Below are 25,749 nucleotides of genomic sequence, written 5' to 3'. Positions count from 1 at the left end.
AATGTATATGGACTACATGGATGTCACTAAACCATCCCAGGTGCTCACCGATGGTGCAGTGGGATAAAATAGAAGTTTGCAATCTGGACTGCAGGCCATAGCTGAAAAAGAGCGGAACACATTCAATGAAACATTACAGAGTGGTTCATACCGTAAATAATATTTTAAGCCTTTCACAGGGATAACTTACATAGTAATTTGAGATCAAGGCATCTGTGTAGTCCTGCAGAGAATAAGATAGACACAGAGACCTTTACGTTAGAGCTTAGAATGATTGTGTATTTCTAATAAAAACATCTTCACTGACCCTCACCCGGATGCCTTCTTCCAGTTCACACCTGTGTTGACCTCTAACCCTGACCAGGTAGGTAGGGGCTATCAGTCAAGCTGTGAGGGGTTACAGTATGTGTTGGCCCCCATCTGGGCCAGTCACAGTGACATCTGACAGCTCAACACCATAGTCTCAAGTTAACAACTGTGGGTCAGTGTCTTGCTCCCTCACATCACATGGCATATAAAACAACCAGCCATCTGGAACAGCCAGGACCCTCACTAAGCCTGCCCCATCTCCCTAAAGGTCAATAATGTCTTTATTGGGAAAGACTAGGTGTGTAAAATAATCCAATGTTCCCAGAAATGTTGTCTTTGGCGTAACAGTTCCTAATTACTAGAATAAAAGGCACCAGCCACCTGGGGTGAAAACACTGCAGTACTACAACATCAGAGACACACGGTGGCGTTACCAAAATCCTTCCCCTTTGGAGAGCGGACATCTTTCATTTTTCTTCTAGGGCTGAAGAGACAACTAACTTCTTTGAGCTCATGAGGCTGCAGTTATGCGTCAATGGAACTGTTTGGCCAGCGCACACAATATGTTCACTTAATTATGAAACGCTGAGCTCTGAGCATGTCATAAAACCATCAAACTGTCACATAATGAAAACGGTAATAGGTAGACGAGTTGTTAGTACTTGTTTTTGTGTTCCCAGGAGGCAGTGTGCACTTGACCTTTTTGCTTCAGTGTCAGCATTCAGCAGCGCGGAGCAGAGCAACTGACCGCATGTGTAGAAGAATGGCTGCACTCAAAATGGACATCTCCGACCTTCACGTTTCCAACTCATTCATCGTCTCATAAAGGAGGGAGGTCAGAGCTATGATATACATTTTGATCTAGCTCTACAGGAGCTATAGAGGAGGTAGGTACTGTAGCATCTGAGTGGCCATCAAAATAAGCCACATTAATAACCAAGTGTTCCCGGGGGAGAGCTTGACCCACACTATAAGATGAGGTGAAGTGAAGTCATAGTTGGGATGGGCTTGTGACGTGATTTGACACCAGAGCGGCTTGCCACTAGCTATTGAAGAGCAGGGCTGAGGACTGAGGAGGATGCTGCATATGGAAGATTCCACGCCAGGAAGGCACCAAAATATTTTTGGTATCTCAGATTGTTCTGGCAATTCTCACATAGAAACTTGATTGGAAGGAAGGATGTTTGTTATTCTTTTTACATTTGTATCACAAACCATTTTTGAGAAAATCATGATGAAAGTGGCCATTTTAGGCCCTTTTTTATTGTAAGACCTCTTGTAAGACTCCATGAGCCATGAACCAACCGCACATGATACAGACAACATCTTGGTGTCCTTATACTCCTTACCGTATGTGCTAAAATATGGAGTGTCTAGATAGTGAAATACAATTTTTCACATTAATTTATTCAACATTAACAATATTAATATCTCATTATATTTGGAACAATATTATCTTCAAACACATCAAATTTCCAGACTGGGTACTCTTAAAGATATGACCCATTTTATACATAGACATTGATATCATGGTCATTAACCAATTACATTCAGCAAGTCACCAGCAGAAGAAAGTGTGTACTAGAAAGTGTGTGCCCTCAATCCTAAAGGGAAGCAAAAGTAATTCCACTACCCAAGAATAGTAAAGCCCCCTTTACTGGCTCAAATAGCTGACCAATCAACCTGTTACCAACCCTTAGTAAACTTTTGGAAAAATTGTGCTTGATCAGATACAATGCTATTTTACTGTAAACAAATTGACAACAGACTTTCAGCATGCTTATAGGGAAGGACATTCAACAAGCACGGCACTTACATAAATAACTGATGATTGGCTGATAGAAATTGACGATAAAAAGATTGTGGGAGCTGTATTGATAGACTAATGCAGCTTTGGACATTATCGATCATAGTCAGCTGCTGGAAAAACATATGTGTTATGGCTTTACATCCCCTACTATATTGTGGATAAAGAATCTAACAGAACACAGAGGCAGTTCTTGGAAGCCTCAACAACATAATCCAGGTAGAATCAGAAATTCCCCAGGGCAGCTGTCTAGGGCCCTTACTAATGACATGCCACTGGCTTTGAGTAAATGTATGCAGATGATTCAACACTATACATGTCAGCTATTACATTAAGTGAAATCACTGCAACACTTAAAGATCTGCAGTTAATTTCAGAATCGGTGGCAAGGAATAAGTTAGTCCTAAATATTTTTAATACGAAAAGCATTGTATCTGGGACAAATCATTCACTAAACCCTAAACCTAAACTAAATCTTGTGATAAATTATGTGGAAATTTAGGAAGTTGAAGTGACTAAACTGCTTGGTGTAACCCTGGATTGTAAACTGTCATGGTCAAAACATGTTGATTCAACAGTAGCTAAGATGGGGAGAAGTCTGTCCATAATAAAGCATTACTCTGCCTTCTTAACGACACTATCATCAAGGCAGGGCCTACAGGCCCTAGTTTTGTTGCACCTGGACAAATGTAAATATACACGGAGAGCTAACATTAATAAAATACATGTAAATCTCTCCTGGCTCAGAGTGGAGGAGATATTGACTTCATCACTACTTGTTTTTGTAAGAAGTGTTGACATTGAATACACTGATATGTCTGTTTAAACTACTAGCACACAGCTCAGACACCAATTCACCTCCCATAAGACATGCCACCAGAGGTCTCTTCACAATCCCCAAGTCAAGAACAGATTATAGGAGGCGCAAAGTACTACATAGAGCCATGACTACATGGAACTCTATTCCACATCAGGTAACTGATGCATGCAGTACAACCAGATTTAAAATCCAGATTAAAAATACACTTTATGGAACATCAGGGACTGTAAAGAGATGCACAGTAACATGCATACGCACACGCACGCACGCACTCTAGACACACGTACATTCTAATATTGTTGTATGGTGGTATCATACATTTTGTATTGTAGATATGTAGTGTTGTAATAATGTTATATGATATACTGTTTTATATTTGTTTTTCCATTCATTGTGTTGGTGGTGCGCATACAATTAATCATAACTTCAACAGTAGCAGAGCACCAAATCTGACAATTTGATGTACTTGAATAGTACAAACTTTTGAGGTAATCATATTCATATTTTTTTTATGTTGAATAAATTAATGTGAAACATTTTATTTCAGAATCTAGACATGCTCCATATTTTAGAGCACACTATAAAGAGTATAATGACACCAAGATATTGTCTGTATCATGTACGGTTCCCGGATCATAGGGTTTTACAGGAGGCATGTATAGGTCTGAAAAGTGCTTAATATGGCCACTTCCATCATGATATTCTAAACCATGGTTTGTGATAGACATGTAAAAAACATGTCAAACACCCTTCCTCCTAATTCAGTTTCTATGCGAGAATTGCCAGAACAATCTGAGACACCAAAAATATTTTCGAGCCTTCCTGGCGTGGAATCACCCATATGTCTGCGAACATTCCCACGTGTCACTAATGTCCATTTGAACTAGTACTGTCTATCAGACTAAGTTCCATCTGGCTTTAGATGGGGAAGGTGTGGTCACATTATTGCCTTTCATCAAACATTTATTTCACATCACAGTCTTGACTAATGAGCACAATTGCCATTTGTTTTCTGTCTATTCTGACATTTTGGTGACTGCCCTTTCGGCCTCATTTAAACTCAAGAGCCTTTCTTACATAAATATTTGATGGTCCGCCGAGCAAGAAGAACGTTGGATGAAACCCCCCCCACACAAACACAGAACCTTCTCTAAGACATGAGTCACCAGTGCTATTTCAACCCTCCTTCCCTTCATTCCTTCATGGGAGAAAATAGCTTTAATTATACTGGGGCAGAGATGGAGGTCACTCAGCTTGTTTCCTGGAGAACACAGAAGAGGAGAGGAAAGGAGTTCCTTTCAGTTTGGGAGCTACAGGGGTAGCTACAGGGGTCTGACAGTCCCTGGGCTCCAAGGTCAACGCCACACACCTCTGTCTCAGACCACATGGTGATTTTTACTGATTACAAAAATCAGCATGTACAGTTGGAGTCGGAAGTTTACATACACTTAGGTTGGAGTCATTAAATCTCATTTTTCAACCACTCCACAAATTCCTTGTTAACAAACTATAGTTTTGCCAAGTCGGTTAGGACATCTACTTTGTGAGTGACAAGTAATTTTTCCAACAATTGTTTACAGACAGATTATTTCATTTATAATTCACAGTATCACAATTCCAACGGGTCAGATGTTTACATACACTAAGTTGACTGTGCCTTTAAACAACTTGGAAAATTCCAGAAAATGATGTCATGGCTATAGAAGCTTCTGATAGGCTAATTGCCATCATTTGAATCAATTGGAGGTGTACCTGTGGATGTATTTCAAGGCCTACTTTCAAACTCAGTGCCTCTTTGCTTGACATCATGGTGAAAATCAAAAGGAATTAGCCAAGACCTCAGAAAATAAATTGTAGACCTCCACAAATCTGGTTCTTCCTTGGGAGCAATTTCCAAACGGCTGAAGGTACCACGTTCATCTGTACAAACAATAGTACGCAAGTATAAACACCATGGGACCACGCAGCCGTCATACCGCTCAGGAATGAGACGCGTTCTGTCTCCTAGAGATGAACGTACTTTGGTGCGAAAAGTGCAAATCAATCACAGAACAACAGCAAAGGACTTTGTGAAGATGCTGGATGAAACAGGTACGAAAGTATCTATATCCACAGTAAAACGAGTCCTATATCGACATAACCTGAAAGGCCGCTCAGCAGGGAAGAAGCCACTGCTCCAAAACCGCCATAAAAAAGCCAGACTATGGTTTGCAACTGCACATGGGGACAAAGATCGTACTTTTTGGAGAAATGTCCTCTGGTCTGATGAAACAAAAATAGAACTGTTTGGCCATAATGACCATCGTTATGTTTGGAGGAACAGAGGGAAACTTGCAAGCCGAAGAACACCATCCCAACCGTGAAGCACGGGGGTGGCAGCATCATGTTGTGGGGGTGCTTTGCTGCAGGAAGGACTGGTGCACTTCACAAAATAGATGGTATCATGAGGATGGAAAATTATGTGGATATATTAAAGCAACGTCTCAAGACATCAGTCAGGAAGTTAAAGCTTGGTCGCAAATGGGTCTTCCAAATGGACAATGACCCCAAGCATACTTCCAAAGTTGTGGCAAAATGGCTTAAGGACAACAAAGTCAAGGTATTGGAGTGGCCATCCCAAAGCTCTGACCTCAATCCTATAGACAACTTGTGGGCAGAACTGAAAAAGCGTGTGCGAGCAAGGAGGCCTACAAATCTGACTCTGTTACACCAGCTCTGTCAGGAGGAATGGGCCAAAATTCACCAAATTTACTGTGGCAAGCTTGTGGAAGGCTATGCGAAACGTTTGATCCAAGTTGAACAATTTAAAGGCAGTGCTACCAAATATTAATTGAGTGTATGTAAACTTCTGACCCACTGGGAATGTGATGTAAGAAATAAAAGCTAAAATAAATCACTCTCTCTACTATTATTCTGACATTTCACTTTCTTAAAATAAATTGGTGATCCTAACTAACCTAAGACTGGGAATTTTTACTAGGATTAAATGTCAGGAATTGTGAAAAACTGAGTTTAAATGTATTTGGCTAAGGTGTATGTAAACTTCCGACTTCAACTATATATATTTGCAACTCATGCTTAATGTATGTTATTTAATGATCTTATTCTTTGACGTTTAATGTATGTTTGATTGAAATCAGTGGAGAAAAGCCATGATGAGATGAGCCTTACCCTCTTGAGCTTGGCAACGTTCTCCTCCACAGTCAGTCCACTCAAGGTTCCAGAGATCCCCAGGAAGGCACCCAGGAAACACGGTGCAAAGCCCAACTGTTGATACATGACAAGAACAAACACTGTTTTATCGGTCTGTGTGATGTTTTTGTGTGTGTGAATGTACATGTTTATATAAATGTTAATGTGCGTGCAAAACGAGTGGGAAAAAAGCTCAGTGACTTAATGGAAGCATAGCTTTTTCCATGGACACTGTGCATAAAAATAAGGATGCACACTGGCCACTATTAAAAGGTTTCAAAAGAAAATTGGATAATTGCAATGATTATGATGAGTCCAGTTGGGCCCTGAAAGTAGAGGGCATGTAGGATGTTGTTACCTCTGCAGGGTTCTGCATATAAGCCAATGGCGTCATAATACATATTTACGGATGTGAAAATGGCCATTTTTAAAACACAGATCCAGGTAGGTTTTTATTGATCTTTGAGGCAACATTTCTCAAACCAAAAGCATAGTCACTGAGGCAATGGTTATACAATGTCTTACTTGTATAACATTCTCTATATATACAAAAATATGTGGACACCCCGTCAAATTTGTGGATTTGGCTAGTTCAGCCACACCCGTTGCTGACAGGTGTATACAATCGTAAAATCGAGCACACCGCCATGCGATCTCCATAGACAAACATTGGCAGTATAATGGCCTTACTAAAGATCTAGCTCAGTGACTTTCAAAGTGGCACTGTCACAGGATACCAATTTTCCAACAAGTCAGTTTGTAAAATTTCTGCCCTGCTAGAGCTTCCCCGGTCAACTGTAAGTGCTGTTATTGTGAAGTGGAAACATCTAGGAGCAACAACGGCTCAGCCATGAATTGATAGGCCAAACAAGCTCATAGAACGGGACTGGCGAGTGCTGAAGCGCGAAGTGCGTAAAAATCAGCTGTCCTTAGTTACAACACTCACTACCGAGTTCCAAATTGCCTCTGGAAACAACATCAGCACAAAAACTGTTTGTCGGGAGCTTCATGAAATGGGTTTCCATGGCCTGAAGCCGCACACAAGCCTAAGATCACCATGCACAATGCCAAGCGTCGGCTGGAGAGGTGTAAAGCTCACCCCAATTGGACTCTGGAGCAGTGGAAACGCGTTTTTCTGGAGTGATGAATCACACTTCACCATATGGCAGTCCGATGGATGAATCTTGGTTTGGCGAATGCCAGGAGAATGCTACCTGCCCCAATGCATAGTGGCAAATGTCAAGTTTGGTGGTGGAGGAATAATGGTCTGTGGCTGTTTTTCATGGTTTGGGCTAGGCCCTTAGTTACATTTACATCATTTACATTTAAGTCATTTAGCAGACGCTCTTATCCAGAGCGACTTACAAATTGGTGCATTCACCTTATGACATCCAGTGGAACAGCCACTTTACAATAGTGCATCTAAATCTTTTAGGGGGGTGAGAAGGATTACTTATCCTATCCTAGGTATTCCTTAAAGAGGTGGGGTTTCAGGTGTCTCCGGAAGGTGGTGATTGACTCCGCTGTCCTGGCGTCGTGAGGGAGTTTGTAGTTCCAGGGAAATCTTAACGCTACAGCATACAATTACATTCTACACAATTCTGTGCTTCCAACTTTGTAGCAACAGTTGGGGAAGGCCCTTTCCTGTTTCAGAATGACAATGCCCCCGTGCACAAAGCGAGGTCCATACAGAAATGGTTTGTCGAGATCGGTGTGGAAGAACTTGAAAGGCCTGCACAGAACCCAGACCTAAACCCCATTCAACACCTTTGGGATGAATTGGAACGCCGACTGCGAGCCAGGCCTAATTGCCCAACATCACTGACCGACCTCACTAAAGCTCTTGTGGCTGAATGGAAGCAAGTCCCTGGAGCAATGTTCCAACATCTAGTGGAAAGCCTTCCTAGAAGAGTGGAGGCTGTTATAGCAGCAAAGGGGGACTAACTCTATATTAATGCCCATAATTTTGGAATGAGATGTTCGACGAGCAGGTGTCCAGATACTTTTGGTCATGTAGTGTATGTTGTGAGCAACTATGTTGTTAGCAAACTCGAGGACCCTACCTTGCACTGTTGTATAATTAAGAGGGAGAAATTTTTTTTTTTTTTTTAAGTACTCGTACAACCCTGTTAATGAATGACATTAAGGTCCTGCCTCTGTCACTTACAGACCAATGTGGGCATCCATAAAAAGCCTCTATGAAAGTTTCATCACACTAACCAACTGGGATGACTGACAAAAAATGTCAGAGGAAAAGAGGAGGATAAGATAGACGTTGACAACTCAGACATATTTGATTGACAGAGAAATGAACTTGACTGTGACTTGGGGCATGATTTAATTAAGCAATAAGGCACGAGAGGGTGTGGTATATGGCCAATATACTATGGCTAAGGGCTGTTCTTAAGCACGACGCAACGCGGAGAGCCTGGATACAGCCCTTAGCCGCGGTATATTGGCCATATACCACAAACCCCTGAGGTGCCTTATTGCTATTATAAACTGGTTACCAACGTAATTAGAGCAGTAAAAATAAAAGTTTTGTGATACCCGTGTTATACAGTCTGATATACCACGGCTGTCAACCAGCCAGTTCCTAATGAGCTTTATACAGACAGGGGCTTCCCTAAACAACTGTACTATTCATACCTTTCTTTCAGATCACTGAGTAAATCATCTAAGTCAGGGAAGACCCTGTTTTTTAACACCATCCAGCTTTACCGATCAGTGACCGTGATAAATGGAGATGCATCACTGTGGTTAGGACTTCCCCTGTAAAGCTTACCATAATGTCATCGCCTGACTTACGGCAAATAATGAACTTCATCTAGACAAGGACTACCAACATAAAATCCCCAGGTTGTTGATGAGAGAGGTCAAAGGAGAATGGCAGGAAACTTGCAAGCTAACAGGCAGTCCACAAACAGGCAAATAATGGAGCAGTACAACAGTGGTGTGTAGAATGGCATCTCGGAATGCACAACTCGTCGGTCCTTGTCACGGATGGGCTAGTGCAGCAGATGACCACACCGGGTCCCACTCCTAACACTGGACAATTGAGGAGTGGAAAAACATCACCTGGTCCGACGAATTCCGGTTCCTGTTCCGTCATGCTGATGGAGTCAGGAATTGGCGTAAGCGGCATTAATCCATGGTCCCATCCTGCCTGGTGTTAATGGTAGCAGGTGGTGGTGTAATAGTGTGAGGAATGTTTTCCTGGCACACGTTAGGTCCCTTGATACTAATTGAGCAATGTTTGAATGCCACACCTTGTAGAATCCGTGCCCCAAAGAGGTCAGGCTGTTCTGGAGACAAAGGGGGGTCTGACCCGGTACTAGATGGGTGTACCTAACAAACTGGCCACTGACTGTATAGTGACAGGACATATTATTTATTTATTTTTTTTTTTTTGGGGGGTCTTTAAGATCACAAATTTGCCCTGGAATCGCTGTTTCGTGTGTGAAAATAGCTGTTCAGTGAAAGGAGAGTGTGGAGAGTGTGCATCCTTCAGAGTGTACACTAATCCCTCCTCCAGGAGAGGGCCGTGCGGTGCTCGCCTCTCATTGTCCTCTCTAATCCTGTGCATTCACAGATCCCAAATCATGTTAGCTGCGTATTATGCAAGCAGGCGTTTGTTCCCCCGTCTGTCAATGCAGGGATTGGTTGACAGACGCTGAAGGGGGCTTCAACCTTTAGGGGAACAGGCAGAAATAGATTCCTCTGATGCATGTCACACCTATTCACTCAGCTCTGGCTGGCACCACAGTGACAGGCATTTTTGATGGCGCCTTAACCTGGGGTCCATTCATATTTGGAATGTTTGTTGATGTAGCCAGCAGCAAACCACCCTGCATACCACTGCTGGCTTGCTTCTGAAGCTAAGCAGGGTTGGTTCTGGTCAGTCCCTGGATGAGAGACCAGATGCTGCTGGAAGTGGTGTTGGAGGGCCAGTAGGAGGCACTCTTTCCTCTGGTCTAAAAAATATCCCAATTCCCCAGGGCAGTGATTGGGAGTGACACAGTCCTGTGTAGGTTGCCGTCTTTCGGATGGGACATTAAACGGGTGTCCTGACTCTCTGCGGTCATTAAAAGATCCCATGGCACTTATCGTAAGAGTACGGGTGTTAACCCCGGTGTCCTGGCTAAATTCCCAATCTGGCCATCAAACCATCACGGTCATCTAATAATCCCCAGTTTACAATTGGCTCATTCATCCCCCTCCTCTCCCCTGTAACTATTCCCCAGGTCTTTGCTGCAAATGAGAATGTGTTCTCAGTCAACATACCTGGTAAAATAACTGAAAAATAAAAAAATAAAAATGAAAGTAAGATTTAGAGGAGTAGAGTAGAGTAGAGTAGTCATATACAAGGGTTAATAACCAGCCCATTAGAGGACAGAAAACTTACCTAAAGCAATATAAACCATGTTAAATTATCTATTCATGTAAACTGGCTGTCTTTTTACTTAATTGCAGCCCCTCACCTGATCAACAAGCATTTTCTTCATGGCAGCACTTTTAGTTCCCCCAGTGACCAGCTTGTCCAGAACCTTGTACCAGCTACCTATTGCAGGGCCCTGGGGTTGAAAAAAGAACAATCAGGATACTTCACACAGATTCATCATGAAAAGACTGATGGCGTAACAGCAGGAATCAATCATGAAAAATTATTATGCTTTCAGAACATTCCGGAAACAAATATGTTAGACAACACCAGGGTTGGTGTCAATTCAAATTGAAGTCAAAAAGGCACACACACACACACACACACACACACACACACACACACACACACACACACACACACACACACACACACACACACACACACACTGTGGTGAGGCACAATAATAGAGTTTCTCAGCTTTCTGTCATGTCAGTCATGTCACCGAGTCTGTGAGAAGGAGTGTTTATGAGGGAACATCTGTGTGTGGCGTGTCTAGGAACCTTGGTGCTGTGGCCTGGCCTTTGGGTGGTCCTTGGGTCAAATCAAATTAAATCAAATTGTATTTGTCACATGTGCCGAATACAACAGGTGAAGACCTTACAGTGAAATGCTTACTTACAAGCCCTTAACCAACAATGCAGTTTTTAGAAAAATAAGTGTTAATAAAAAAATAAAAAATAAAAGTAATAAATAATTAAAGAGAAGCAGTAAAATAACAGTAGCGAAGCTATATACAGGTAGTACCGGTAGAGTCAATATGTGGGGGCACCGGTTAGTCGAGGTAATATCTACACTACCAGTCAAAAGTTTTAGAACACCAACTCATTCAAGGGTTTTTTCTTTATTTTTTACATTGTAGAATAACCGTGAAGACATCAAAACTATGAAATAACACATATGGAATCATGTAATAACCAAAAAAGTGTTAAACAAAACAAAATATATTTTATATGAGATTCTTCAAAGTAGCCACTCTTTTCCTTGATGACAGCTTAGCACATACCCCAACCATAAGCCATGGATTACAGGCAACGGCCGCACTGAGCTAAAGGCTAGAGCTGCCGCTTTCAAGGAGCGGGACACTAATCTGGATGCTTATAAGAAATACCGCTATGACCTCCCACGAGGCATCAAACAGGCAAAGCATCAATACAGGACTAAGATCAAATCCAACTACGACGGATCTGACGCTTGTCGGATGTGGCAGGGCTTGCAAACTATCACAGATTACAAAGGGAAAAATAGCAGGGAGCTTCCCAGGGACCCAAGCTAACCAGAAGAGCTAAATGCCTTCTATGCTCGCTTCGAGGCAAGCAACATTGAACCATGCATAAGAGCACCAGCTGTTCCATACGACTGTGATAATAGAGTAATACCTTTAAACAGGTTAACATTCACAAAGCTGCAGGCAAGTGTCTTCACTGAAATTTTCACCCTCTCCGTGACCCAGTCTGTATTACTTACATTTCAAGCAGACCACCATAGTCCCTGTGCCACCATAGTCCCAAAAACGCCAAGGTAACCTGTAGCCAAGGTAAACTAAATGACTATCACCCCGTAGCACTCACATCTGTAGCCATGAAATGCTTTGAAAGGCTGGTCATGACTCACATCAACACCATCATCCCAGACACCCTGGACCCACTCCAATTTGCATACTGCCCCAACAGATCCACAGATGACGCAATTTCTATTGCACTCCACACAGCCTTCTCCCACCTGGACAAAAGGAACACCTATGTGAGAATGCTGTTTATTGACAGCGTTCAACACCATGGTGCCCTCCAAGCTCATCACGAAGCTAAGGTCCCTGGGATTAATCACCTCCCTCTGCAACTGGAGGCTGGACTTCCTGACGGGCTACCCCCAGGTCGTAAGGGTAGGCAACAACACATCCACCAAGCTGACCATCAACAAAATGGCCACTCAGGGGTGTGTGCTTATTGTCCTCCTGTACTTCCTGCTCGCCCACGACTGCGGCTATGCATGACTCCAACACCATAATTTAGTTTGCTAATGACACAACGGTGGGAGGCCTGATCACCGACAACGATGAGATCGCCTATAGGAAGAAGGTCTGAGACAACAACCTCTCCCTCAACGTCTGTAAGATAATGGAGTTGATTGTGGACTACAAGAAATGGAGGGCCGAACATGCCCCCATTCACATTGACGGGCTGTAGTGGAGCGGGTCAAGAGTTTCAAGTCTAAGAATCCATAAATGGTCCACACACATCAACACAGTCGTGAAGATGGCAAGGGTCCTCAGATCCTCAAAAAGTTCTACATCTGAACCATTGAGAGCATCTTGACTGGCTGCATCACCGCTTTGTATGGCAACTGCTCGGCATCCGATTGCAAGGTGCTACAGAGGGTAGTGCGAACGGCCCAGTACGTCACTGGGGCCAAGCTCCCTGCCATCCAGGACCTCTATACTAGGTGATGTCAGAGGAAGGCCCTAAAAATGGTCAAAGACTCCAGTCACACAAGCGGTACCAATGCCCCAAGTCTGGAACCAACAGGACGCTGAACAGATTCTACCCCCGAGCCATAAGACTATTAAATAGCTAGTTAAATAGTTAGTCTGGGAGGCAATTTGGTTATCTGCATTGACCGTTTTAGCACAAACTTTTTTTGGGACTCATCACATATGCTGCTACTGCTTATTATCTATCTTGTTACCAAGTCTTTATTTCTAGTTATATGTACATATCTACTTCAATTACCTTGTACCCCTACACATTGACTCGGTACTGGTACAGTGCATTCGGGAAGTATTCAGATGCTTGAATTTTTCCACATTTTGTTAGGTTACAGCCTTATTCTAAAATGTTTTAAATAAAACATTTTCCTCATCAATCTATACACAATACCCCATAATGACAAAGCGAAAACACCTTATTTGTTTTTTATTGTTATTTATTTGATGTTTTATTTTTTCATGTAATTTGTACTTGTAGGTATTGAACCCACAACCCTGGCGTTTCAAGTGACATGCTCTACCTACTAAACCACACAGGACCTAGAAAATACCTTATTTACATAAGTATTCAGACCCTTGGGAGACTCAACATTGAGCTCAGGTGCATCCTGTTTCCATTGATCATCCTAGAGATGTTTCTATAGCTTGATCGGAGTCCACCTGTGGTAAATTCAATTGATTGTAAAGGCACACACCTGTCTATATATGGTCCCACAGTTGACAGTGCATGTCAGAGCAAAAAACATGCCATGAGGTCGAAGGAATTGTCCGTAGAGCTCAGAGACAGGATTGTGTTGAGGCACAGATCTGGGGAAGAGTACCAAAACATTTCTGCAGCATTGAAGCTCCCCAAGAACACAGTGGCCTGGAATAAGTTTGGAACCACCAAGACTCTTCCTCGACCTGGCCACCCGGCCAAACTGAGCAATCGAGGGAGAAGGGCCTTGGTCAGGGAGGTGACCAAGAACCCGATGGTCACACTGACAGAGCTCTAGAGTTCCTCTGTGGAGATAGGAGAACCCTTCAGAAGAATAACCATCTCTGCAGCACTCCAATCAGGCCTTTATTGTAGAGTGGCCAGACGGAAGCCACTCCTCAGTAAAAGGCACATGACAGCCCCCTTGGAGTTATCCAAAAGGCACCTAAAGGACTCTCAGACCATTAGAAACAAGATTCTCTGGTCTTATGAAATCAAGATTGAACTCTATGGCCCGAATGCCAAGCGTCACTTCTGGAGGTAACCTGGCATCATCCGTACGGTGAAGCATGGTGGTGGCAGCATCATGCTGTTGGGATGTTTTTCAGCAGCAGGGACTGGGAGACTAGTCAGGATCGAGGGAACGATGAACAGAACAAAGTACAGAGAGATCCTTGATGAAAACCTACTCCAGAGAGCTCAAGACCTCAGACTGGGGTGAAAGTTCACCTTCCAACAGAACAACGACCCTAAGCACACAGCCAAGACAACGCAGGAGTGGCTTCGGGTCAAGTCTCTGAATCTCTTTGAGTGGCCGGACTTGAACCCGATCGAACATCTCTGGCGAGATGTGAAAATAGCTGTGCAGCAATGCTACCCATCCAACCTGACAGAGCTTGAGAGGGTCTGCAGAGAAGAATGGGAGAAACTCCCCAAATACTGGTGTGCCAAGCTTGTAGCATCACACCAAAGAAAACTCAAGGCTGTAATCACTGCCAAAGGTGCTTCAACAAAGTACTGAGTAGAAGGGTCTGAATATTTATGTAAATGTGATATTTAGTTTTTTTTTATTTTGAATGAATTAGCAAAAATATCTAAAAACCTGTTTTTGCTTTGTATTGTGTATAGATTGATGACGGACGGACAATGTAATTCATTTTAGAATAAGGCTGTAACCTAACAACATGTGGAAAAAGTCAAGCGGTCTGAATATTTCTGAATGCAATGTATAGCCAAGACATCATTACTCATTGTGTATTTATTATTACGTGTAATTACTTTTCTATTATTTCTCTATTTTCTTTCTCTCTGCATTGCTGGGAAGGGTCCTTATTTAAGTAAGCATTTCACTGTTAGTTTACACCTGTTGTTTAAGAAACATGTGACAAAGCAAATGTGATTTGATTTGAGCCCACGCTTCCCAGCTGTTCTCTCACTCCTTCAGAGACCTACTCATACCTACTTGTGGTGGCTGCTATTGACGCACAGTCACAGATCTGTTCCCATATAACAGCTGGCCATTGGAGTGTTTGTGACAGCACAATGATCCTCTCCATTTAACATGACCACAAACAAACCTCCTCTCCCATGTGTGTGTGTGTGTGTGTGTGTGTGTGTGTGTGTGTGTGTGTGTGTGTGTGTGTGTGTGTGTGTGTGTGTGTGAGAGAACAACCCAATATGCATGTGTGTAGTAAAAGTGAAGTCAAGACTGATACACTGGAACTAACCAGTCCTTTGAGGTTAGACAGTGAGTTAAAAGAGAAGAAAAGTGAGGAAGAGGAGGACTCACGACGAAGAAGAATCCGATGCTCATCATCTTGGCCGTCCGTGTCACGTTGTGATTGGCCAGACCCCGCCTCTCAAGCACCTGCTGGGAGATGACATCACCCACCCCCACCAGCGTGCCTGTAGGAGAGAGAGGGGAGAGAAAAAAGGGAGGGAGGTGAGAGGAAGTGAGCGAGAGTGAGTAACAGAGAAGATCATTGGGATGTGGTCATCTGCCGCTCTGTGCCAGCAGCCAGGGGACACGTGCTTAGACAGACACATGCCAACCTGTGATGGTGCCAACGACAGAAAAAGCAGTAGAAGCCCATTCAAAGACATCAGCCCCCATTAACCATTAATACCCTGTACACCTACAGACCTTCACATGGTTCAAAGACAAGCCCCCTGCCTCTCTGCTTTACTGATAACATCAGACGTCACAACTGATGATTATCAAACATAATGTACCTAAAAAGAATCAACATTGACTCACCACATACACCACTACTGTTATAATTGTTTTAACGAGTGTACTATAATACATCTCTATGGTTTTGAAACCTAAATATACTGTAGTTACACTGGTGCAGAGGAATTGTTGACTGGGCATTTGTCCTACTCTACACATGTCCACTCCTTACAAAGATTGTTACATTTACATTTTAGTTATTTCGCCTACGCTCTTCTTTATTCTGTTTCAGCAAAAAACAACATTTTTACCACACATTTTTACCATATAGCATGCAGGCTTTTAGCATAGTCCCTTTCACAACCTTGATGGCTTACGTTACCCCTCCTAGCTAACCACTAACCGCCTTGAAACACATCACTTATGAGTTCAGCACATCAGCATTTGTTTACTGTTACACAAAATCAAGATAAACCTTTACCCTCACGGTAGACACTGAAAGTCTATAACCAAACTGGCTAAAACTCTGTTGTTGGCCAATAGTAGGTACAGCTAGCCACATGCTTACCTGAGTGCTACTATTAGCTAGCAGCAGTAAATCCAGGTAAATGGCTAACACAAACATTGGCTACCATGATATCCTGCAAGTTATAACAGCCAATGAAGATCAGGCAATTTAGCAAAAATATAGACATACCTTGAAATAAACAATGACATTAATCCAATAGGCATTTCACCATTAGTTTCCACAAAACGTGCAGTGTTCTGTTGATGGAGTTGTTGCTTGCTAGCTAGCTTATTCCCAGCCATTGATCATGACTCTTAGATCCATTACATTACACATAAAAGTAATTGGACGAGGCCTCCCAAGTGACGCAGTGGTCTAAGGCACTGCATCGCAGTGCTTGTGGCATCACCACAGACCCGGGTTCGATCCCAGGCTGTTTCACAGCCGGCCGTGCTCAGGAGACCCATGAGGCGGCGCATAATTGGCCCAGCGTTGTGCGGGTTAGGGGCAGGCCGGCTGGGATATCCTTGTCCCAGTGCACTCTAGCGACTCCTTGTGGAGGGCCCGGGAACCTGCAAGCTGACTTCAGTTGCCAGCTGGATGGTGTTTCCTCTGACACATTGGTGCGGCTGATTTCCGGGTTAAGTGAGCAGTGTGTCAAGAAGCAGTGCGGCTTGCTTAGAAGGGTTGTGTTTCGGAGGACGCATGGCTCTCGACCTTTGCCTCTCCTGAGTCCATAGGGGAGTTGCAGCGATGGGACAAGACCGTAACTACTGTTTGTTGAGAGCCGTGACTGAACAATAACATGCATCTCTTGCTGTACCGTATCTTAGCTGTTTCAGCCACTGCCTGTCACCAAGGTAGGCTCCATGCTCTTCTCAATTTACATCAACAACATAGCTCAGGCGGTAGGAAGCTCTCTCATCCATTTATATGCAGATGATACAGTCTTATACTTAGCTGGCCCCTGCCTGGATTTTGTGTTAAATGCTCTACAACAAAGCTTTCTTAGTGTCCAACAAGCTTTCTCTGCCCTTAACCTTGTTTTGAACACCTCCAAAACCTCTGTGGGTTTAGAGATTACTACCTCTGAGGGTTTAGAGCTTGAGGTAGTCACCTCATACAAGTACTTGGGAGTATGGCTAGACGGTACATGTCAGCACAGTGTACCACACATATCAAAGCTGCAGGCTAAAGTTAAATCGAGACTTGGTCTCTATCGTAATCATTCCTCTTTCACCCAAGCTGCCAAACTAACCCTGATTTAGATGACCATCCTACCCAAGCTAGATTACAGAGATATAATTTATAGATCGGCAGGTAAGGGTGCTCTTGAGTAGCTTGATGTTCTTTACCATTCGGCCATCAGATTTGCCACCAATGCTCCTTATAGGACACATCACTGCACTCTATACTCCTCCGTAAACTGCTCATCTCTGTACACTCCCCTCTATCTGAGATATCTACTGCAGCCCTAATCCTTCACATACAACAGCCATTCTGCCAGTCACATTCTGTTAAAGGTCCTCAAAAGCACACACATCCCTGGGTCGCTACTCTTTCAGTTCACTGCAGATAGCGACTGGAACGAGCTGCAACAAACACTCAAACTGGATAGTTTTATCGTTGTGTCGTTGTGGCCTTGAGCAAGGCACTTTTTAATTTTTTTAATTGATTTATTTCACCTTTATTTAACCAGGTAGGCAAGTTGAGAACAAGTTCTCATTTACAATTGCGACCTGGCCAAGATAAAGCAAAGCAGTTCGACAGATACAACGACACAGAGTTACACATGGAGTAAAACAAACATACAGTCAATAATACAGTATAAACAAGTCTATATACAATGTGAGCAAATGAGGTGAGAAGGGAGGTAAAGGCAAAAAAGGCCATGGTGGCAAAGTAAATACAATATAGCAAGTAAAACACTGGAATGGTAGTTTTGCAATGGAAGAATGTGCAAATAATGGGGTGCAAAGGAGCAAAATAAATAAATAAATGAAATACAGTTGGGAAAGAGGTAGTTGTTTGGGCTAAATTATAGGTGGGCTATGTACAGGTGCAGTAATCTGTGAGCTGCTCTGACAGTTGGTGCTTAAAGCTAGTGAGGGAGATAAGTGTTTCCAGTTTCAGAGATTTTTGTAGTTCGTTCCAGTCATTGGCAGCAGAGAACTGGAAGGAGAGGCGGCCAAAGAAAGAATTGGTTTTGGGGGTGACTAGAGAGATATACCTGCTGGAGCGTGTACTACAGGTGGGAGATGCTATGGTGACCAGCAAGCTGAGATAAGGGGGGACTTTACCTAGCAGGGTCTTGTAGATGACATGGAGCCAGTGGGTTTGGCGACGAGTATGAAGCGAGGGCCAGCCAACGAGAGCGTACAGGTCGCAATGGTGGGTAGTATATGGGGCTTTGGTGACAAAACGGATTGCACTGTGATAGACTGCATCCAATTTGTTGAGTAGGGTATTGGAGGCTATTTTGTAAATGACATCGCGGATTGGTCGGATGGTCAGTTTTACAAGGGTATATTTGGCAGCATGAGTGAAGGATGCTTTGTTGCGAAATAGGAAGCCAATTCTAGATTTAACTTTGGATTGGAGATGTTTGATATGGGTCTGGAAGGAGAGTTTACAGTCTAACCAGACACCTAAGTATTTGTAGTTGTCCACGTATTCTAAGTCAGAGCCGTCCAGAGTAGTGATGTTGGACAGGCGGGTAGGTGCAGGTAGCGATCGGTTGAAGAGCATGCATTTAGTTTTACTTGTATTTAAGAGCAATTGGAGGCCATGGAAGGAGAGTTGTATGGCATTGAAGCTTGCCTGGAGGGTTGTTAACACAGTGTCCAAAGAAGGGCCGGAAGTATACAGAATGGTGTCGCCTGCGTAGAGGTGGATCAGAGACTCACCAGCAGCAAGAGCGACCTCATTGATGTATACAGAGAAGAGAGTCGGTCTAAGAATTGAACCCTGTGGCACCCCCATAGAGACTGCCAGCGGTCCGGACAGCAGACCCTCCGATTTGACACACTGAACTCTATCAGAGAAGTAGTTGGTGAACTAGGCGAGGCAATCATTTGAGAAACCAAGGCTGTCGAGTCTGCCGATGAGGATGTGGTGATTGACAGAGTCGAAAGCCTTGGCCAGATCAATGAATACGGCTGCACAGTAATGTTTCTTATCGATGCCGGTTAAGATATCATTTAGGACCTTGATCGTGGCTGAGGTGCACCCATGACCAGCTCTGAAACCAGATTGCATAGCAGAGAAGGTATGGTGAGATTCGAAATGGTCGGTAATCTGTTTGTTGACTTGGCTTTCGAAGACCTTAGAAAGGCATGGTAGGATAGATATAGGTCTGTAGCAGTTTGGGTCAAGAGTGTCCCCCCCTTTGAAGAGGGGGATGACCGCAGCTGCTTTCCAATCTTTGGGAATCTCAGACGACACGAAAGAGAGGTTGAACAGGCTAGTAATTGGGGTGGCAACAATTTCGGCAGATAATTTTTAGAAAGAACCCCCCACAAAGTAAATTACTACACTGATAGGCTACTGTATAAAACAGTAAAAATATACAGTGAGTGCCAAAATTATTGAGCCAGTGCCACGTTTTTGGTTGTTTTGGCTCTGTACTCCAGCACGTTGGATCTGAAATGATACCATGACTATGAGATTAAAATTCAGGCTGTCAACTTTAATTTGAGGGTATTTTCATCCATATCGGGTAAACTCCTTAGAAATTACAGCACATTTTATACATAGTCTCCCCATTTTAGGGGACCAAAAGTATTGGGACAAATTCACTTACATGTGTATTGAAGTAGTCAAAAGTTTAGTATTTGGTCCCATATTCCTAGCATGCAATGACTACTGTAAATCAAGTTTTTGACTCTACAAACCTGTTGGATGCATTTGCTGTTTGTTTAGGTTTTGTTTCAGATTATTTTGTGCCCTATACAAATTCATAGTAAATAATGTATTGTGTCATTTTGGAGTTACTTTTATTGTAAATAAGAATAGAATATGTTTCTAAACACTTCTACATTCATGTGGATGCTACCATGATTATGGATAATCCTGAATGAATCACGAATAATGATGAGTGAGAAAGTTACAGACGCACAAACATCATACCCCCAAGACATGCTAACCTCTCACCACTATAATGTTATTATAATGGTGAGGTCAGCATTTTTTGAGGTGGTTTGATATTTATGCATCTAACTTTCTCACGCAACATTATTCACGATTCATGCTATAACTGGGCAAATAACTCACTAACTAGCAATGAATATCAACAATCCGAACACGCAGCTTGCTTTGATCTCAAAAACGTATCTCGCGACTTCATGATTGAAAGACCACTCCTGCCTGTCAATGCAGGCATATAATAATTATACTGCGATGCGCTCTGCAGAGATTGGGAGGACATTGGGCAATACATCACATCCGGAGGACAGTTTGATCCAATTCTGATCAGAGTAGCCTAATTGTTTGATATTGTGATTTTAGCCTGATTAGGACCACTTAAATCTATAATCTGCTAGTCCGACAATTAGTTGTACTTGCCCTGAAGGGTGTTTAAGATTCTCTTTGAAGAGGTAGGGTTTCTGATGTTTTCAGAAGATGGGCAAGTGTAATTTGGATTGTAGTACATTTTTGTAGTACATGTGTGACAATGTGTAGATTCATGTGAACAAGTGTCTTGCGGTCACAATGATATGTCAACAAGATGAGACCACATCTAATAGGCTAATATCATTAGATAGAGGCACTAAGCCAATTTAACCAATATAGCCATTAATATACATTTATTTTATACATGCACTGAAATCCAATAAAGACAATTTTCCTACACCTTCACAACCAAAGACATGTGCATCTTAAAAATGTATAATTACACAATTTTATGTTTTTTTATCTCCAAATCCATTGAGGTGATTTAGCAACGGCAGATTATCCTGATTTAGAGTTACATGCAATAAAACAAAACACTTAAAAAGTTCACTTTTGTCCTCTGGCCTCATCAACAAAGCTCTGACTGAATGAGTCATCCTAAAACACACTGGTCCTGTAGGTCATTGTCTTCGGAAGGCCTTACTGCCACACATAGGGATTACTGACGCACTGAAGTGTGTCTGCCCCGGTCACACAGGATAGGTCAGAAGCTCCTTGCTCTGTAAATACTTCTGCACTAGGGGGGGGGGCTTGTACGGTGTCATTTTATCAATGAGAGTGAAAAAGAGAGAGAAAGAGAGGAGTCAATGGACACTGGCCTCAGTGACTGATGGAAACGTATGCCATTGCTAGATAGGCCTCAGTGGGACATGATAGTGTCCTGCGTGTGTGTGTACGGTGCTTAAAGAAAATTATTTTGGGGTATCTCAGATTGTTCAGGCAGTTCTTACATAGAAGGAAGGATGTTTGACACTTTTTACATTTGTATCACAAACCATTTTTGAAAAAATTATGATGAAAGTGGCCATTTTAGGCCCCCCCTAAACCTATACATACCTCCTGTAAGACCCTATGATCCGTGAACCGTACATGATACAGATACATTATAATCCTTATGGTAGCGGTTGGCAACAGGCAGCCCGACGAGCAAATTTTGGTTTTGGGTTTAAAAAAGTACTGGAAATTACCAGAAATTCAGCAACAACAAAAAATTATATTAAGAAAGTCTGTCCCCAAGTGTTCCCACAAATAAATAAAACACCTCAAATACAATCTCTTTTTGGGCTTAGTTGTGGTCAATTTGAAGTTGTGGTCAATATCTCAAAAGTATCTTTTTTGATTTTATTCATTTTAAGACATTTTGTTTGGAACAATATACTATACACAAAGATTGTTTGATCATCATTATCCCTGTTTTCCTGAACTTCCAATCCCTTTGACGCATTTGAATCACTCCAAAGCATACCTTCTTCAGACTGAAATATGCCATTACCTGATACATATCTTTGTACTATAACTTTTATTGCGATAAATGGCAATAAGGTCAGATTCAAAAATGCATCAAATTATTTTTTACATATTTGTTGCTGATACCCCCAAGTGACATAAAATAGAGAATCAGAGATTCAAATAGCTTAATAGTCCATGTTAATAGTATCTTAAATATCATGCATGAATCCATTTGAGATCAGTAGTAGGCCTATGAATCAATTTTACTTTCTGACCCCCCCAACCCCCATTCTCCGATTGTTATGGTGGCTCGCCCAGTGATTTTGTTTGACAAAAGTGGCTCCTTCAGAAACATTAGTGACTACCACTGACTGACCTATAATGTCAATTTCTATGTATAAATGGGTCATATCATTAAAAGTACCAGAGAGGGCATTCTGGAAATTTGACGTGTTTGAAGAGTAAAAATAAGCTTTCGATACATTAATAATATTCTGAATGTTGAACAAATGAATGTGAAAAATTGTATTTCAGAATCTTGACATTGTCCATATTTGAAAGCACACAATAAGGACTATAATGACACGAAGCTGTTGCCTGTATCATGTACGGTTCACGGATCATAGGAGGCATGTATAGGTAAAGGGCCTAAAATGGCCACTTCCATCATGACATTCTAAACCATGGTTTGTAATACAAATGTAAAAAGCATGTCAAACATCCTTCCGCCCAATGAAGTTTTTAAACGAGAATTGCCTGAACAATCTGATACCAAAAATATTTTGGGCCTATAATGGCATGGAAGCGCACGTGACCGCGAGACCTCCTGTCAACACACACAGGGAGTGCCAATCAAGAAGACAGAGCCGTCTCCTCCAATCTGTTGGAAATGTCAGGGGTCCCATTGCCTTCAGCTGTCCAGAGTCTGGCTGGGCTTGGGGGCATCGATCCCCTCGCCCCCACGCAGGAAGGAAGGAGGGGGGAACAAACATACACATGCATTATTTATACATGCTTAAACAAACAACGGCCTCGCGTGTCTCTGCGGAGATCTGCTCATATGGGAAATCTACAGCAGAGGATGCAAACATTTGATTTAGGAGATGCATTGATGAATATGACTGAGCGAGATTGGTTGATGATAAAAACAAACCCATTGACTAAATATCAGCCTAAAAGTATGGTTTCTTTGCGTGGGGGGTCCTAACTAAAGAGTTGCGAAAAAGATGACTCCTCTCCACCATGTCTCTGACTAGAAAACTTCTGAGAGGAAAAACATTTCCATCAATACTCTGCACAACAAACAATACAGGCACAGACCAATGTTTTCTAGCCTTTGTTGACATCACGACAAGAGACAAAGCAACACAAATTTGTTCTCTCTGCGTAAGCAAAAATCGCCAGTATCTCGTTAGATATGGGCACAAGCCAATTTCAGGCTCAAAACATTCCTCTTTGTGACACTCTCTCACTGGCAGATCTGAAGAGTCAGACAAATGCCAGCTCTCACAGAGCAGTTAATGAACAGAGTCATACAGATACAACACATGTGGTGAGAGAGCGGGTTTCATGGAGGTTCATAACAGAGGAAATTGTGGATTCTTGTAAACAACTTTTGGCAGACACTAGGCCTGCTAGATAAAGGAGTAAACAGTCTGTATGTGTATGTGGTCTGTTTGTGTGTGGTGTGTATGCTACTTATCAGGAGGAATAGAGATGAGCAGCCATGACTGTGGACAATGGAACAGAAAGATAACAGGAGAAAAGGGTTATGAGACACCATGGAGAGGGAGAATCCCCTCCCCTACAGAGAGGGAGAGATGGGAGTGTATTAGACCACTGCCCAGTGCCCACACCTCCAGTCTGTTTCTAGGGAGCGCTGCCTGGGCAATAGCTTACACCGCTAAAATCCAGAACAGCATCCTGTTTAAGATGCAGGATGACCAGGCTAGGCGTTGAGATGCATGACTCGGTGAGGTGTGAGAATCATGGCTGACACAGACAGCCCATCCAGCCACTGACGGCAGAGCTCCAGATTTAGTGTGCTTCTGTTTTTAGCTTGGCCGTTGTGAAATGATGATGCTGCGTGGCGCGGCGGGGACTAAGGAGTGAGCAGAGAAAATGACCAGGTTTAAAAACAGTTTGTTCTGGGCAATGTGAGCTTGACTGGCCCCTCAGGCCACTCCTCAAACGACACACAAACACTAGAGCACGCACACACATACACACACAGGGCCTGGGTCAGATGACCTTCACCTCTCTTGGAGGAAATTAATGGAAGGACAGAGAGATGGAGGAACACAACCTGAGTATCATAACTCAGGATAAGACCCAGATGCAGACAGCTAGAGTCACAGATGTTTATTGACCCAAACAGGGGGCAGGCAAAAGACAGGTCAAAGGCAGGTAGAGGTCCATAATTCAGGGCAGAGTCAATAAGGTACAGAACAGCAGGCAGGCTCAGGAAAGGCAGAGGTCTGTAGACGGGTCAGAGTCAGGCAGGTACAGAACGGCAGGCTCGGAGTCAGGACAGGCAGAATGGTCAGAACCAGGGAAACAGAACTTGAGAAAGCAGGGAGACGGGAAAACACGCTGGTAAGACCTGACAAGACAAGACAAAGTGGCAACAGACAAACAGAAAACACAGGTATAAATACACAGGGGATAATGAGGAAGATGGGCGACACTTGGAGGGGGGTGCAGACGAGCACAAAGACAGGTGAAACAGATCAGGGTGTGACACTGAGGGGGACATTGATGGATAGGGGACACACACACACTCACCCCATTAAACCATGGAGAAAACTGAGTGGACCCTATGCTCTCAGATCTGCAGGGAGGAGGTAGTGAAATGTGGCTAGATTGGTTTGGAATCAGGCCATGGTGGAGCCCCAGTCTACAAACCTCCAGCTGCATCAGCAAGAGGATGAGGTGTTGTGGTACTCATGTTTGACACACTGAGCAGGGAACTTTCACCTGAAGTCAGCTCAGAACTGCCTCTACCCCCACAGTCAAATATCATGTTTTAAAAAGGACATTGGGCCTTAATAATAATGTAGGCAGAGAAGCCCTCTTTGTATGATCTATGTTTTTCTTAAAATGTCATGGAATAACTAATGAGGCAGTTGGGAAGAGGGTGGAACCTTTTATGTGCTTTTACTGGAGCATCTACAACTCGATCTTAACATAACACGCGTGCACACACACACACACACCTTGACTGGAGTGTGTCCTTCATTGTAAACCTTTATTGTAATAACTGGTCCTTTAAGAACAGAACAGAGCAGCCATAAACCCTTGAGAAACCCGAGGCTTATCAACACTACATGAGCTCATCCTTAAACACAGCCAGACACTACCCTCTTACAGCTACCATTTCTCTTTTGTAAGGTCCTTTGTGAGTGTTCAGTGATAAA

At 42.9% G+C, this 25,749-nt stretch overlaps 1 protein-coding gene across 6 annotated transcripts in view; it reads right to left on the bottom strand.

Annotated features, from left to right (window-relative positions):
• The window catches only part of LOC118386938 (protein Mpv17), a 32,323-nt gene that overhangs the window by 3,208 nt on the left and 3,366 nt on the right, over positions 1-25,749 (bottom strand). For 4 of the 6 annotated variants that reach the window (XM_035774965.2, XM_035774966.2, XM_052523735.1 and 1 more), the window contains 5 exons: positions 15,541-15,656; positions 10,610-10,702; positions 6,108-6,203; positions 191-223; positions 49-101 (listed from right to left, as the gene is read on the bottom strand). In XM_035774965.2, the coding sequence (XP_035630858.1) occupies positions 49-101; positions 191-223; positions 6,108-6,203; positions 10,610-10,702; positions 15,541-15,656 (391 nt within the window). Of the gene's footprint in view, positions 1-48; positions 102-190; positions 224-1,603; positions 4,198-6,107; positions 6,204-10,609; positions 10,703-15,540; positions 15,657-17,578; positions 24,435-25,749 lie in introns of those variants that run through there. The other 2 variants (XM_035774967.2, XM_052523734.1) reach the window with 2 other exon arrangements.

The sequence above is a fragment of the Oncorhynchus keta genome, chromosome 8 (genome assembly GCF_023373465.1).
Source record: "Oncorhynchus keta strain PuntledgeMale-10-30-2019 chromosome 8, Oket_V2, whole genome shotgun sequence".
Taxonomy (NCBI): Eukaryota; Metazoa; Chordata; class Actinopteri; order Salmoniformes; family Salmonidae; genus Oncorhynchus; species Oncorhynchus keta.
Note: the sequence above shows the minus strand (reverse complement) of the source record. Positions and strands in the feature narration are given on the sequence as shown.